The sequence below is a fragment of the Phyllopteryx taeniolatus genome, chromosome 1 (assembly GCF_024500385.1).
Source record: "Phyllopteryx taeniolatus isolate TA_2022b chromosome 1, UOR_Ptae_1.2, whole genome shotgun sequence".
Classification (NCBI taxonomy): domain Eukaryota; kingdom Metazoa; phylum Chordata; class Actinopteri; order Syngnathiformes; family Syngnathidae; genus Phyllopteryx; species Phyllopteryx taeniolatus.
The window spans coordinates 32,024,046-32,039,769 of record NC_084502.1 but is presented as its reverse complement, the minus strand read 5'-3'; the positions used below and the strand labels follow the sequence as shown (position 1 = coordinate 32,039,769).

Sequence of the window (15,724 nt, the reverse complement as noted above, 5' to 3'; positions counted from 1 at the left end):
CAGCCGCTTCACACTCGGTTGTGAACTGCTCCAGCGAGAGTTGACAGTTGAGGGTGTAGAGCTGTCCACTGTTCCACGGTCAGGACGAAAACCACACTGCTCCTCCTGAATCTGAGACAGGGCTCGAAGTGAGCCGATTCCCGATTACCCAGGGCAAGTCAAAAATAGTCACGGGCTAGTTAGCAAAACACACAACAGTCCCGAACGGGCAAGCGTATGAAAAAAAATATTGTCATATGTGGGAATGTCACAATATTCATGACAACACCAAATTAAAAGTGCATCAATATTGTCCTGGCCTTGTCTCGGCATAAAATAATGAGCCGTTGTGCTTAAAATGTAGTTTTCTGCCAACTATACAAAGTGAAGCTGCTTTGCTAGGCTGCTAGAGCACGAGAGAGCGATGGATGTATGGACATTTTTCAAAATATATGTTACATTATTTCATATGATAATCTGATACATAGTATGGAAGTATGGATGTCTAATTTAGTCTTTTTAGGGCACAAAATGAAACATGTAATGTCAAGACAATTAATTTAGGAAGTTCATTCCTGAGTGAAATTATAAAAATATGTTCCATATATTAGTATTGTTATGTGACAGAAGAGTCTCTGCTAGGATGAAGGGCAAAGTTTATAAAACAGTGGTGAGGCCAGCCATGATGTATGGATTAGAGACAGTGGCACTGAAGAGAAAACAGGAAGCAGAGCTGGAGGTGGCGGAAATGAAGATGTTGAGGTTCGCTCTCGGAGTGACCAGGTTGGATAAAATTAGAAATGAGCTCATCAGAGGGACAGCCAAGGTTCGATGTTTTGGAGACAAAGTTAGAGAGAGCAGACTTCAATGGTTTGGACACGTCCAGAGGAGAGATAGTGAGTATATTGGTAGAAGGATGATGAGGATGGAGCTGCCAGGCAAGAGAGCTAGAGGAAGACCAAAGAGAAGGTTGATGGATGTCGTGAGGGAAGACATGATGGCAGTTGGTGTTCGAGAGGAGGATGCAGGAGATAGGCTCTCATGGAAAAGGATGACGCGCTGTGGCGACCCCTAACGGGACAAGCCGAAAGGAAAAGAAGAAGAAGAAGTTCCATATATTATTATAATTTAATATAATTATCTTACATTACGGCTGAACGGTGGATGACTGGTTAGCATATCAGCCTCACAGTTCTGAGGACCTGGGTTCAAATCCCGGTCCTGCCTGTGTGGAGTTTGTGTGTTCTCCCCGTGCCTGGGTGGGTTTTCTCCGGGCACTCCGGTTTCCTCCTACATCTCCAAAACATGCATGGTAGGTTAATTGGCAACTCTAAATTGTCCGTAGCTGTGAATGTGAGTGCGAATGGTTGTTTGTCTATATGTGCCCTGCGATTGGCTGGCAAGCAGTTCAGGGTGTAACCCGCCTCTCGCCCGAAGATAGCTGGGATAGGCTCCAACACGCCCGCGGCCCTAGTCAGAATAAGCAGTACAGAAAATGGATGGATGGATGTTTCATAACATTTGATAGTACACTCGCCAGCATGGGTTCCGTTCCCATTCAGTGATGGTGTGAATATGAGTGGGAACGGTTGTCTGTGCCCTGAGATTGACCAGCGACCATTCGATGGTGTACCTGTAGTCTGCCTCTTGCTCAAAGTCTGGTTCGACGTGTGACGCTGAACAAAAAGTTGAGATTTTCCTTTGAAATTCATATTCATTGTATTAAGTAAAGATGTTATGCTGTTAGAAATGCATATTGGTCAAACTCGGCAATCAATGGTCGGTACCAAAGAGTGGCGGATCTATTGGTCGATCACAACAAAAGTACATGAACAATAACGGGTTTTTTTCTTCTTTTTTCCACAAGAATCATTGACAGTTCATTTAAGTTTCATGAGGAGTTGTGTCCTGTGTGTCACCCCAAAACATCGACATATTTAACGCCGTTATTGGTGTTGCAAACGTGTATGGTTGCTTCAGGACAGAGGAGGTGCCCCAGTGCTCTTTCAACAATGCAGAGTGAACAGTGAGTCGGCCTATTATGGAATTTTTAATGACATTCTGTCATGAACGGAACAGAGGATAAGACCCAAAAATGCACAACTCCAAAACAAAAAACAAACACAACAACAAACAAAAAGATAGGTTTAATATATGGGCAGGTCGGTGCACAGGCAGGCAATCCAAAAAAGGCAACAGCATCCAAAAACGTGAGGCAAACATGCTAGGTCGATAATCGGAATAGGGTCTAGTCTTACTGTGAGTCTGTGACGTGGAAACAAGGAATGCTGGAACGTGACAATAAGGTACAACGAACTGGTGACTAGAAAGAATGAGACATGAGGTAAAATGCAAGGGGTAATTAGGGTGAACGAGGCACAGGTGCTGAAGATGCTTTCAGGAGCAGGTGTGTACGAGACAGGGGGAAGACAACAACCGGAACACACACCCATGACGGGACTCCACCCGGAGTGGAATATGCTTGGTGGAGAGCCAAACCCGCTGACCCACTTTGTAGTTCGGGGCCGGTGTCCTCCTACGGTCAGCTGTGGTCTTGTAGGACCATCCCTGGCACAGCAGCATCTGGCGGGCTCGCTCCCAGGTCCTCCTGCAGCGTCTCACCAAGGTCAATGCCGCTGGAACTGTGGACTCTGGGGCTATGGCAGGAAATAGAGATGGTTGGTAACCATGCACAACGTGAAAAGGCGATAGACCAGTGGATGCAGAGGGGAGGGAATTGTGAGAGAATTCGGAGCCCAGTCTCCAGGTCCTGGTTCAAGCCTACGGAAATGTCTGACCAAGGACGTTGTGGTATTTGCAGGGGTCGCAACTCTCCAGAAGGACATTTACGAGAGGACTTGTTAGCAGCACATACCTGGCAAGCATTGACATAATTGGTAACATCGCTTCTAACATTGGGCCACCAAAAGCGCTGTTCGACCACAGATTGAGTCTTGTCAATGCCTGGGTGACATACAGTCTGGTTAGTGTGAGCCCAGTGGATGACTCTTACCCTTAAGGTCGGAACCACATAAAGCCTGTTTTCAGGTCAATTTTCAGGGCTAAGAGTGCTCTTCGGAGCCTCCTTTACCGCAGTCTCAATGTCTCAAACAAAAGCAGAAACGAAACAGGACTTGGGCAAAATGGTTTTAGGGTTGGACAAAGAATTCTCTGCACAAAAAATGCGCGATAAAGCATCTGGCTTACCATTTTTAGTGCCCTATTATTCCACTGACTGTCAGCTGCTAGAATGCGAAACTCAATCGCGTAATCTGAAACCCTGCGCTTACCTTGGTGTAAGGCGACAAGGGAGCGAGCTGCCTCACGATCTGATGTGGAAAACTGAAAAATATGCTCCATAGTCTTTACGAAAAAAGCCCACGAATAACACGCGGGGGAATTGCGGCTCCATTCAGCAGTAGCCCACGCCTCCGCACAACCAGTCAGGTGGGAAATGACGAAAGCGATTTTTGCCCGCTCGGTGGGGAAGGCAGCTGCCTGCAGCTCAAAGTGGAGTTCACACTGAGTGATGAACGGCTTAATATTCCCAGAACCTCCAGAGAACCTCTCCGGTCGAGAGAGCTGTGGGCAGACAGCAACGGAGGTGGCAGGTGGTTGCATGGTAACTGCTTCACATGAAAACGTTGGTACCGTGGCGGTATCGGGTGTTGTGCCAACTGGTTCCTTCTTTTGAATCATTTTCAAGAACTTCAAACTGTGAGGCCACCTGTCTCATCATATTGTCCTGATGTTCTGATAGTCCCTCGAGATAAAGGTGGAGGGCAGCAAGCTGCTCATCCTGCTTCGAGAGGTGTTGAACCTGCGCTTGAAGGGCTTTGCGCACCGGGTCTGAGTCTGCTGGGTCCATGTTATGGTCAGTTCGTTCTGTCATGAACGGAACAGAGGATAGGACCCAAAAATGCACGACTCCAAAACAAATGGACAGATTCAAAAAGAGAGGTTTAATATACGGGCAGACGTCGGTACACAGGCAGGCAATCCAAAAAAGGCAACAGAATCCAAAAACATGAGGCAAAAAGGTGAGGTCAATAATCGGAACAGGGTCTAGTCTTACTGTGAGTCTGTGACGTGGAAACAAGGAATGCTGGAACGCGACGACAAGGTAGAACGAACTGGCGACGTGAAAGAATGAGACACAAGGTTAAATGCAAGGGGTAATTAGGGTGAACGAGGCACAGGTGGTGAAGATGCTCTCAGGAGCAGGTGTGTACGAGACAGGGGGAAGACAAAAACCGGAACACACACCCATGACACATGCAGCAACAGATCTTTGAGTTAGTTGATTTTGGTGGGGGGGGGGAAACACAAAATTAGTTCTTGCACTTTGTGGTTGGTTTGCTGTTCAGCAATTTTGTGCCCTCTTTGAATGGTAATTTTTATGGACAAAAGCTCTACACTGGGGGGGGGGGGGGGGGGGGGGGGGGGGATCACGTGGTTTGCTGTTTGCTTAAAACCCTTTGTTGTTGAAGAGTGGATCTTTTATACATGCATTTGAACATGAAATGTATTAAAATAGTGTGATCTACATTGGTTAAAAAAAGAAAACATATTTCGTCCAGATTTAAAATGACATTTTTGTCATACATTTGGTCTCCATCTTCATCATTTATGTTGCCCACCACTGGCCTACTCACTCTGACATCAGTCATTTATCTTAGCCCACTCTTATCTATACCATTTGCTATTTTAATTGATTAATTAATTTATTGCATCATTGATAATTGATGTTATTTTTATTGAACTGCTTATTTTTCTTTTACTGTTTGCACGTTTTCCTTGAGTGCCCTGAAATGTGCCAATAAATAAAATGAATTGTTATTATCATAATCCAAGTCACTGATGGTGTAGTGGTACACTCACCTGACTTTGGTGCAGGCAGCGTGGGTTCAGTTCCCACTCAGCGACGTTGTAAATGTGAGTGCGAATGGTTGTCTGTGTCTATATGTCCCCTGCGACTGACTGGCGACCAGTTCAGGGTGTAGTCCGCCTTTCGCCCGAAGTCAGCTGGGCTAGGCTCCAGCGTCCCGCAACCCTAACCAGGATAAGCGGTGTTGAAAATGGATGGATGGATGGATTATCATAATCCTTCATTGAATGTTCTCCATCACTTGCACAGAAGTTTAGTAGATACAACAAGATGTCAGCCTGGCAACTAATCTGTCGCTGAGATCGGAAACGGTTGTGGAAATGACAAACCTGCATCCAAACAGCACGGAGATTGCCAAATGAGGGAGTATAGCTTGGGTTTAATTAGTGTTACTTACAAATTAAGTCCTTTTGAATGAAGGTGCAGTTCATTGTGATTACCGGTTGTCGCGCTCAAGCCATTCCCAAAGCGAGGGAGACTGTCATTAAAAATGCAAGACCCAATGTCATCATCTTCAATGAGTAGTTGTCACAGATGTGCGCACTCATGCTGGATAGATGTACCTGATTTAAATGAAAAAAAAAATATTTCCAACCTATCAATGAAATGTAATTATCTCATAAGCTCAGAATCTCCAAATACCATGAGACATAAAGTATTTCAACCTATTGTGTGTGAAAACACGACATTAATGAGGTTGATGTTGCTCTTGAGTCAAATGGGAGGATGCATGTTTTCCTCTCCATCAAAAATCTTTCATTTGACATCATCCATTACTTCTTGCAGACCAACAAGAGCCAGATGCATTAACATGCTATTGCTTTTATATGCAGTAAAACCCTGTGGCCGACGTGCTATAACAGTCTATGCTTGGCCTTTGAATAAGCAATGTCAAGTTGTGCAAATATTTGCATTGCTCCCTGCTGAAAGTGAGATCGATGTTTATTTAGATAAAAACAACCGGCAATTATGAGAGCAGGCTGCCTCAGGAAAAGATAAATAGGCCCTCTACTGGTTGTTAATAGCATGAAAACACCCCCAGCCAGGAAGTTAGACATTTAAGAGAGCTACACCGTAGGAATCTTTTTTTTATTATTATTTCTTCATTAAATAAGGAGCTCACAGAGTCATATTCTTTGCGCTAGTGAAGCTTTGAGGACATTTACACACATTGACTTTATGAAGGACGATGACGGTGAAATCCCTAACAGAAAATCCCAAATGCAGTGGCTTGCTTGCACAGCTGTCCCCCTCTCCACTCTGACCTGCTTCTGCTTCTACTAATGCACTTGTGGCCCACCACACACTTGGCATTTTCCATTTGTCCCTTATCATTAATCATGCCTCTTATCTTATGGTTCTGACACCAGTCGCGTCTCTTCCAAAGCCAGCCACTTCTAGTGAGCAAGTCGCGGTCTGACCTCAAAAGGTTCCCATCAAACATAAACAAAAACAAACAAACAAGGGATTTGACGCATTTGACATTATTTCCTTGATCGACCATGGGGAAAATTACTTTTTCCAATATTATAGGATCACTTTTTTTCTATGTCAATGTCATATTGCTTGGAACAATAGTGCACGCAGGAGTTGCCACAGTGTGGATGTAGCTCTCCTTCTCATAGCTAATATTATGCTGCTCTTTGGATTGCAAAGAATCAACAACTCCGCTAATGGTTTTGGCCGTTAGCCTACACCTCCAATTTTATCCCATTGGTATTAATATTTCAGAAATCGGTTGTGGGTTCAAATCGGCGGAGTCCAACCCTCACCGGGAACGAGTCCGACTTACTGCCGGATATGCGGACCAAACTCTGACTCCGGTCGTACAGAGACCGAACACCCCGTATCAGGGGATTCGGTACCCCGTACTCCCGAAGTACCCTCCACAGGACTCCCAGAGGGACACGGTGGAACGCCTTCTCCAAGTCCACAAAACACATGTAGACTGGTTGGGCGAACTCCCATGCACCCTCGAGCACCCTGCCGAGGGTGTAGAGCTGGTCCACTGTTCCACGGCCAGGACGAAAACCACACTGCTCCACCTGAATCTGAGATTCGACTTCCCGACGGACCCTCCTCTCCAGCACCCCTGAATAGACCTTACCAGGGAGGCTGAGGAGTGTGATCCCCCTGTAGTTGGAACACACCCTCCGGTCCCCCTTCTTAAAAAGAGGGACCACCACCCCAGTCTGCCAATCCAGAGGCACTGTCCCCGATGTCCACGCGATGTTGCAGAGGCGTGTCAACCAGGACAGCCCCACAACATCCAGAGCCTTGAGGAACTCCGGGTGAATCTCATCCACCCCTCGGTGACCTCAAACTCAGCAAACGTAAACATTTTGTAAACATAGGAGACAGTCTAGAGCTCACTGTGAAACTAACATGTTGCAATTTTTTGAAAATAAATAAATAAATTAATTTAAAAAAAGTCATTGATCACTTAAAAAGGAGTGTTGAGAATACACATAAGTGCATTGAATGTACACAACAATGTTAAATAAAAGCTGACATGCTTTTTATTGAACAGCAAAGTATCAGTTTTAACGTGAGGTTGCACCATTGGCTACTTTCTTATAAAGAGTATTCTTATGTTTATCACTGTTATTTGCTTATTCGGGATGAGAATAGGGATTGTGCGCATTAACAACCGTCTGTATAAATTAGAAAAATGTAAACATGTCAGACTGTGGAGACACTTAACTTTTGTCGACACACCAAGGCACTTTGTCTCTGCAGCATGAGCCTCATTGTGCAGCAACCATCATCGTGCTTTAGTGGTCAATATTCAACATGTAACAGCTGCTCAAAGGGTTAATTTTTTTTAAAACACTTCAGTAGAATACGACAACATTTAATCTCAATTTCCACTTTGTGCTAAATGCACTTTGTCCAATTTTTGTTCCAATTGTATAATGACATATATAGTGGAACGAAATAAGCCCTAAAATTGTGTGCGTCACCACCCATTTCCCGGCTGTTCAAAACAAAGTGTTAATATTCACACAACTTTGTCCATCTCTGGACACCTCAAAGGCATGGAAGCAAGTGCGCTCATACCAAGCTTACACGCAGCACCCAATTCCCCCCCCCCCCCCCCCCACACACACACACACAATGAGAGTTGTCAGCCTGATCCAGGGTGAAAGAAGAGCTGAGTGAGGGCAACATCTAAAGAAGGTGTGAATCGCTGTGATCAACACAGCTTGTGGAGGTCGAGCATGAGTGTTAGCCTCTGGCAGCTTTTGTCTATTATGTGCGTATGCTGCCAATGTGTTTGTCATGCTCACATATATTGTATATGCATGTACAAATGTACATACGTAGTGTTTCGATATCAAGAGGTCATCAAGACCCAACAGGTATCATGGTGTGCAGCAGGTGCCAAGGTCAAGCAGCGAGGATGTCAAAAAAGACATGAGGAGCAATACGTATATAAATTGTGTGTGTCTAGTGTTGGTATTTTCAACACACTACTGTTTTCCAGACAGTAGTGCTGGTTTCTATGATTATTTTAGTTTGTTTAATTTCTGTTTAGATATTCCATTCTATTACCATCTTTTTTTTTTTTTTTTTTTTTTTTTTACACCGGCAGCACATTTGTTTGCAACAATTGCTATAGTAATAAAAAGACTTAGAAAACAAACATAGAAGGATAAGGGGAACTAGAACTGGAGGAAAATCCAACAGGTGAGAACTAATGGAGACAAATCAATGGCTTCACTTTCCACCAGTCTGTACTGTAGGTTATTGTTACTGTCAGAATGTTGACGACATTGGCTCCATCCTGTGAATATACCAGTAGAAATGTATTTGAAGTTGTGACAGTCCTTATTTAGTTTAACTGACACAATGCTTGCAGGCTTCTGCACTTCCAAGTCTACCAAAGGAAATACCAGGTTCTGAGATTGATCGTAAAGAACCCAGGAATTTCCCATGATGATTCCGTCATAGGGGCAGCACAGTGAACGAGTGGTTAGCACTTCTCCCTCACATTTTGAAAAATATGTTGTTTTATCAATCAAAAATCATTGTAAAACTAGAATTTGACGTGGTTTCACATTGGACATCGGCATGTCATGAGATCTCAGCACAGCTAGCATCAAGGACATCAGCATAGAATGCCAGACCACAGCATACTACACGAGCTATTTTCTGGCAACATCCAAGGATAAATGCATTTAGGGTTTCATTTTTCCTTGGCTTTTCGTGTCTTTTTTGCCACACTTATTTCAAATGAAGGAGCTGCCTCAACAAGGAGTGTCACGTAATTGTCACTCAGTGCAAAAACCTATTGAAATAGGACGAAAACAATACTTGTCTTTATGAAAAAAATCTCAATACAAATGATGGAGAGAATACTCAAAACCAGATGTGCTTCTTGTTTACAAATAATGTCAAGATGCAGCTCTTTTGTTGAACTTGTTCACTTACACTGCATTGCGCAGCTTTGATGACGCAATATTTAAATTGTTGATGCCATTATAGCCATCCTGCCTACACATCCAACTGGATAATACAAACCACATGGGCTGAGCTTTCTAAACCAGCTGAACTTGACTGGACCACTTAGGAACCATAGCTTTTGGTTCATTTATAAGAAATGTTAAGCTGTTTGAAAGGATGGACAAACTCTTTATACTTTATACTTTTGCATGTAACAGTAGGAGTCATAGATCCCGAAAGCAAAGAAAACCGGATGTTTGATCAGGTTATACAAATACATAATAAACATTTTGTGGGGGGAAAAGACCAACAAACAAATGATGTGAACTGACTGTCTTTCATAGGCCGTTTTTCACGCTTGCATAACAAAGTTGTGCTAGTTAGTGCTTCCAGCACACTTTGCAAGAGAAGTCTGTCATCAATCAGAACCTTGGTGCCGCTGTTGCATGATACATTTGAGGTTTATTTGAACATTTACATGATAATACAATTCATTCGATAGCTGCTATATAAATCTAAGCTATTATTATTACTACTGGATAAGTATTATCCATCCGTTTTCGAGACCGCCTATCCTGTTCAGAGCTGCAGGGAGCTGCAGCCTATCCCTGTCGACTTTGGGCAAAAAGCAGACTACAACCTGGACAGCTCGGTCACCAGTCAATCACAGGTCACAGACAACAAAGAGTGGTATTTGAACAAACACTGCTCACAATTACACCATCAGTGGCCACAGTCCAAATTAAACTAATAAAAACATCCATGTGTTTCTCTTTGGGGTTTTGAAAATATTTGCATAGAGATGTCAAAATGATCAAAGTTCACACCTGCAAAAACTGAAAACACAATAATATGCATGCAAAACCTTCTGATGAAGGTTTAAAATTTGACGTACTGTATGTAATAAATATGACTCACTGAAAAAACTGACAGACAATTAGTGGTGTCGTGAATGCACACCTTTTTGTCGTAAAAGTGTGATAAGCACGTCTGAGTGGTCCAACATTGCCGTTTTGGTTTTGACATATTCGTGCATGCCTACACTGAATATTTAACACACATCCTCCGTGAGCGCACATTTTTTTCAGTTTGTACAAGTAAACAATGTAATTTTTAAAAAAAATTCACTTTGAGACTAGTTTTCAAAGGAAAAAAAGCTGCCCTGTAAATGAAAGGCCCCAACACTTTTAGCACTTGAAGCCTTGTGGAATACATTTTGTAGACGTTCATCCATCCATTCTCTTACACCGCTTATCCTCACTAGTCCAACAACAACAAAAAGATGCTGGAGAACAAATCGTTAATTACTCCAAGTTTCTAATTACAACTAGAAAAATCTCATTTAACTTGAAGTGTGCTCTTAATCTGATTTGGAGGATGCTAGAAGAGGCACCAGCAGTCAGTCATAAATCTTCAGACAAGAAGGGAAATTAGACAAAACAGGCCTTTGCACTTCATCAACATGTTCGAAGCCTGTGAAATTGGGACGAGTGTGAAGGTGCAGCTTGACCTTGACTTTACCTTGATGTTGTGTTTTTTGCCTAAATGTCAATGCTTGACACCATTTGTCTGAACCGCTCAAGCATTGTAACTCAAGTGACAACATATCATTTGTTATTCTAAACCCCTACTGTGGCCAGCTTTTTGACTGTAAATTTCCCTTTCCAACCAGAGGTTTCATCTCACTGTGACGCCAACGTTTGTCTTGCTGCTTTACCCTCAGCTTGCCCCTTTCAGCTTCAATCAATCTTCACCTCCTTGGAGTCAGAGAACCTTTCCAAGTCACCCTTCCCATTCATTAAAGCCATTAACTTTTTTTGAATCCATGATTCCCTGCGGCACAGCGCTGCATGGTTTCTTTCTGTATCAACATCCCTCACTGGTCACAGACATTCTCCGCATTGTCACTGCAGATGCAAGTAAGTAAGCCCAAGCAAATATTAACTTTTGAAACCTTTTGTAAAGGTTTATCCTATCACCCCAATCACACAATTTGTAAAACTGATTTATCTTCGGGATGCTGTCAGCCAGGGCGGCACGGTGCGCGAGTGGTTAGCACAACCACCTCACAGTTCTGAGGACCGGGGTTCAAATCCCGGCCTCACCTGTTTGGAGTTTGCATGTTCTCCCCGTGCCTGCGTGGGTTTTCTCCGGGTACTCCGGTTTCCTCCCACATCCCAAAATCATGCATGGTAGGTTAATTGAAGACTCTAAATTGCCCGTAGGTGTGAATGTGAGCGTGAATGGTTGTTTGTTTCTATGTGCCCTGCAATTGGCTGGCGGCCGGTTCAGGGTGTACCCCACCTCTTGCCCGGCAATAGCTGGGATAGGCTCCAGCACGCCCGCGACCCTAGTGAGGAGAAGCGGTACAGGAAATGGATGGATGGATGCTGTCAGCCAGCTCACTCGCCCAACTTCAATAGGAGTCCATTGTAGGTGTAGAGAGACTGACCCAGTTGCCAGAACTGCATTCTTCCAAGCAGCCCTGCTGTGAGACTGCCCCAAGGACTCCTTGTGGACCCTAAACTAATTAACATCTACCGTCAAAGTCTGAACTCCCAAGCATCAAAGGCCAGATGTTTCCACCGGGCCACCTGTCGGGGAATAGTAGGAACAATTGCTGAGACAAAGTGACACCCGCTGGCGTCAACAGGAAATGCAAAGTCGTACCGGGGGGACTCTCATTTGATGTTTAACCAAGGATAAATGTCTGTTTTGATATTGTACGAACTCTGCAGAAATTTTCCAAATGTATGCCTTGATGTCTGTGTCAGTGAGTCAACTTTACAAGTGCAATTGTGAGATTTTGAGAATTGTTTGTCTTGATTTGACTCCCAGCAACATGAAAGGTGGTTTGAACCGTAAGCAGTTGATTTGCCAAAACTAAAGTATAAACAGTCAGTCTGATATGCTTGACCTCTGAGTAAAGAGAGTACCAAGTTGAGGTTATTTTAAAATAATATATGATTTTAAACCCATTTTATTAAATTTGTAGACAAGATTCAAGATGATGGGTGTGGTCTTCTCCTTCCCTCTTCGACACGCCCCTGGGGTACTTAACCCTGACGCTGGTGTGTTTTTACTCTCTGTGTTTTTTTTTTCCTCTCCTCTTGTCTTGCTGGCAGCTCGCCAGCCGGGCTGGCCTCGGCCACCCCTCCCCCCTGACCTTTCTTTGTTCGGGCACACAGCTCATTAACCGCGAAGGCCCGGGATGAGAACAGACTCGGCTTCCCAGGCTATCCGTGGGCCACGGCTAGGCGATCAGGGCAGCTGCTACTAAGGTACCAGGTACGCTTCCAGCCAAGCGTGATCGCTCTGGAATTGCCAGCGAGCCACAAAAAAAGGCAGGAAGAGAAACGGTCAACGGCCAACAAGGCGTGATGAACAACACGAACAATCTCTCTCTCGCTCGTCTGGAATGGACGGTTTAAACACTCTCGTTTTCCACTCCAATCCAACACACGATGTTCTATTTCCCTTTTCGTAAGCCTCTTTTTTGCCATTATTAGTGTTCTTTTCTTTCTTTAGTTGTCTAACTAACTTTGTGTTTCCCTCTAGATCCCTTGTAGATGTCATTAAATATACCATAAACTACCACTCTTGGTTGTATTTTGTGTGTGTTCTGAGTTTAAGTCAGCCTCTGTCATCTAGAACTCAAAATTTCATAGTGTAGCAACATTCAGATTACGAGACTGATAAAAAGCTTTCTCGTCACTTTCCCTAAATTTTATACATATAAAAAGTGACATGGTTCCCCTTTATGAGATAAAATAGTTTGATTTTAATGATTACATTTAAAATTACGCTAAAACGGAAGTAACGCAGGCATCGCTTCCGGCTTATTCTTCTCTCCTTAATTAATTACATTTTTATTCGACCAATATATGCTACAGAGATATTATCGATTTTTGTCACGATTACACTTGCGCAATCTAATGGCATTCCGTAGATCAATGATAATAACATAGCAGCGACACTTTTAGAGGGGTATTCATTAAAAATACTGCATTTTTATTGTTGTTGTTGTACAAACCCCAATTCCAATGTAGTCGGGACGTTGTTCAACAGTCTGGGGTCTCTGTTGTCGTATTTTACGGTTCATAATGCCTTGACTGCTGGCAGGCCACTTTAGTACTCCCACTGTTACTACGAAGCTACACTGTTGAAACACATGCAGAATGTGGCATGTCATTGTCTTGCTGAAACAATCAAGGACATCCCTCAAAAAAGACGTTCCTTGGATGGCAGCATATGTTGCTCCAAAACCTGCATGTACCTTTCAGCATTAATGATGCCTTTGCAGATGCGCAAGTTACCCATGGCATGGGAAATAACACACCCCAATGCCATCACAGATGCTGATAACAATTTGGATGGTCCTTCTCCTCTTTGGCCCGAAGGACACGACATCTATGATTTCCAAAAACAATTCAAAATGCGGACTTGTCAGACTACAGCATGCGTTTCCACATTGCATCAGTCCATCTCAGATGAGCTCGGGGGGTTCTTGGTGTTGTTGATATATGGCTTTTGCTTTGCATGGTACAGTTTTAACTTACATTTGTAGATGTAGAGCTGAATTGTGTTAACTGACAATGGGGTTGGACTCTCTTCCATTTCGGAGTTGCCCACGGTGAGAGGCGCCAAGCAGGTGTGGGTATACTTATTGCCCCCCCGGCTCGGCGCCTGTACATTGGGGTACACCCCGGTAGACGAGACTGTGGCCTCCCTCCGCCTTTGGGTGGAGGGACAGGTCCTGACATTGAGTCCGAGTGGACGTGCCTCCATTGCTGAGTCGGCCGACCGGAGCTGTGCCCGTAAGGTGGTTGGTGGCTGTCGTGGCGGCAATCCCCGAACCCATTGGTTGACACCAACGGTGAGGGATGCCGTCAAGCTGAAGAAGGAGTCCTATCAGGCCTTTTTGGCCTGTGAGATTCCTGAGGCAGCTGATGGGTACCAGCTGGCCAAGCAGAATGTAGCTTTGGCCGTGGAAGAGTGGACCAGCTCTACACCCTTGGCAGGGTCCTCGAGAGTGCATGGGAGTTCGCCCAACCAGTCTACATGTGTTTTGTGGACTTGGAGAAGGTGTTCGACCGTGTCCCTCGGGGAGTCCTATGGGGGGTGCTTTGGGAGTATGGGGTACCGAACCCCTTGATACGGGAGCCGCTGCTCCTCCGCAGTGAAAGGAGCCAGATGAGGTGGCTCGGGCATCTGATTAGGATGCCTCCTGGGCGCCTCACTGGTGAGGTTTTCTGGGCACATCCCACCGGGAGGAGACCCTGGGGACAACCCAGGACAGGCTGGAGAGACTGTGTCTCCCGGCTGGCCTCGGGATCCCCCCGGAAGAGCTGGATAAAGTTGTTGGGGAGAGGGCAGTCTCGGCGTCCCTGCTAAAGCTACTGGCTCCGTGACCTGACCTCGGATAAGCGAAAGAAAATGGATGGATGGATGGATGGATGGATGGAGGCCTACATGCTATTGAATGCCATTTTTGCGTTGTGGTTGAAGATAAAATACAGATGGAAAAACAGTTGAGCGCTAACCTGGTTATGTCTCTTTCTGAATAGGTGAATGCCTTCTTGTCCTTTGTGGTACCCATGGTGGCCATTTCCGCGCTGAACGGGATCATCGCCAATCAACTGTTGCGAATGTTCCATGAGGCAGACCAAGACAACCGTGTCTGCATCGTTGGTGGGAATCCCACAATGCTCAACGTCTCAGTGGAGCCCAATCGTGCTCAGTCACTTCGCCATGGGGTTCTTGTTCTTCGTAAGTCTTTGTCTGTATTGATGCTCTGTGTTTATTGTAGTCTATTAACTATATTACTTACAGCCTAGCGTAAAGGCAAGAGGTATTGTTTTGATCACCACTGGTTTGCGCAGCAGTTAGTTCTGCGGCATTAAGGAAAACAAAACTTCAAAACTATTTGTCCACTGATAATATCCACTGTTATTTATTGATGTTGAAATGTTTCATGTACAAACATTAAACATTATTTAATTTAAAGGTCTGAAAAAAGGTTTGGATTTAGATATCGCTTCAACCCCAAAATGACCACAGGATTGTCCTGGTGGCTTAATAAAGAAAGGAAACTCGTTAAATGTTTGTGTGGGTCCTGGGAAAACTGCTGAACGTTCCAGTGAACACGGTTGGGGCCATAATACGTAAGTGGAAAGCCAATCATACCACAATAAATTTGCCTTGATCAGGTGCTCCTCGCAAGATTTCTGACAGAGAATTGCAAAGAATAATCAGAAGAGTTGTCCAAGAGCCAAGGACCACCTGTGGAGAGCTTCAAAAAGACCTGGAATTAGCAGGTACTGTTACAAGGAAAACAGTGAGTAATGTACTCCGCCACCACGCTCACCACGCAAGACCCCATTGCTGAGGGAAAAAAAGCATGTCAAAGTT

The 15,724-nt window shown here is 44.4% G+C and overlaps 1 protein-coding gene across 1 annotated transcript in view; it reads left to right on the top strand.

Annotated features, from left to right (window-relative positions):
* The window catches only part of ntsr1 (neurotensin receptor 1 (high affinity)), a 56,844-nt gene that overhangs the window by 17,415 nt on the left and 23,705 nt on the right, over positions 1-15,724 (top strand). Inside the window, exon 2 of the mRNA XM_061789428.1 lies at positions 14,881-15,082. Coding sequence (XP_061645412.1) covers positions 14,881-15,082 — 202 coding nt within the window. The remainder of the gene's footprint in view (positions 1-14,880; positions 15,083-15,724) is intronic.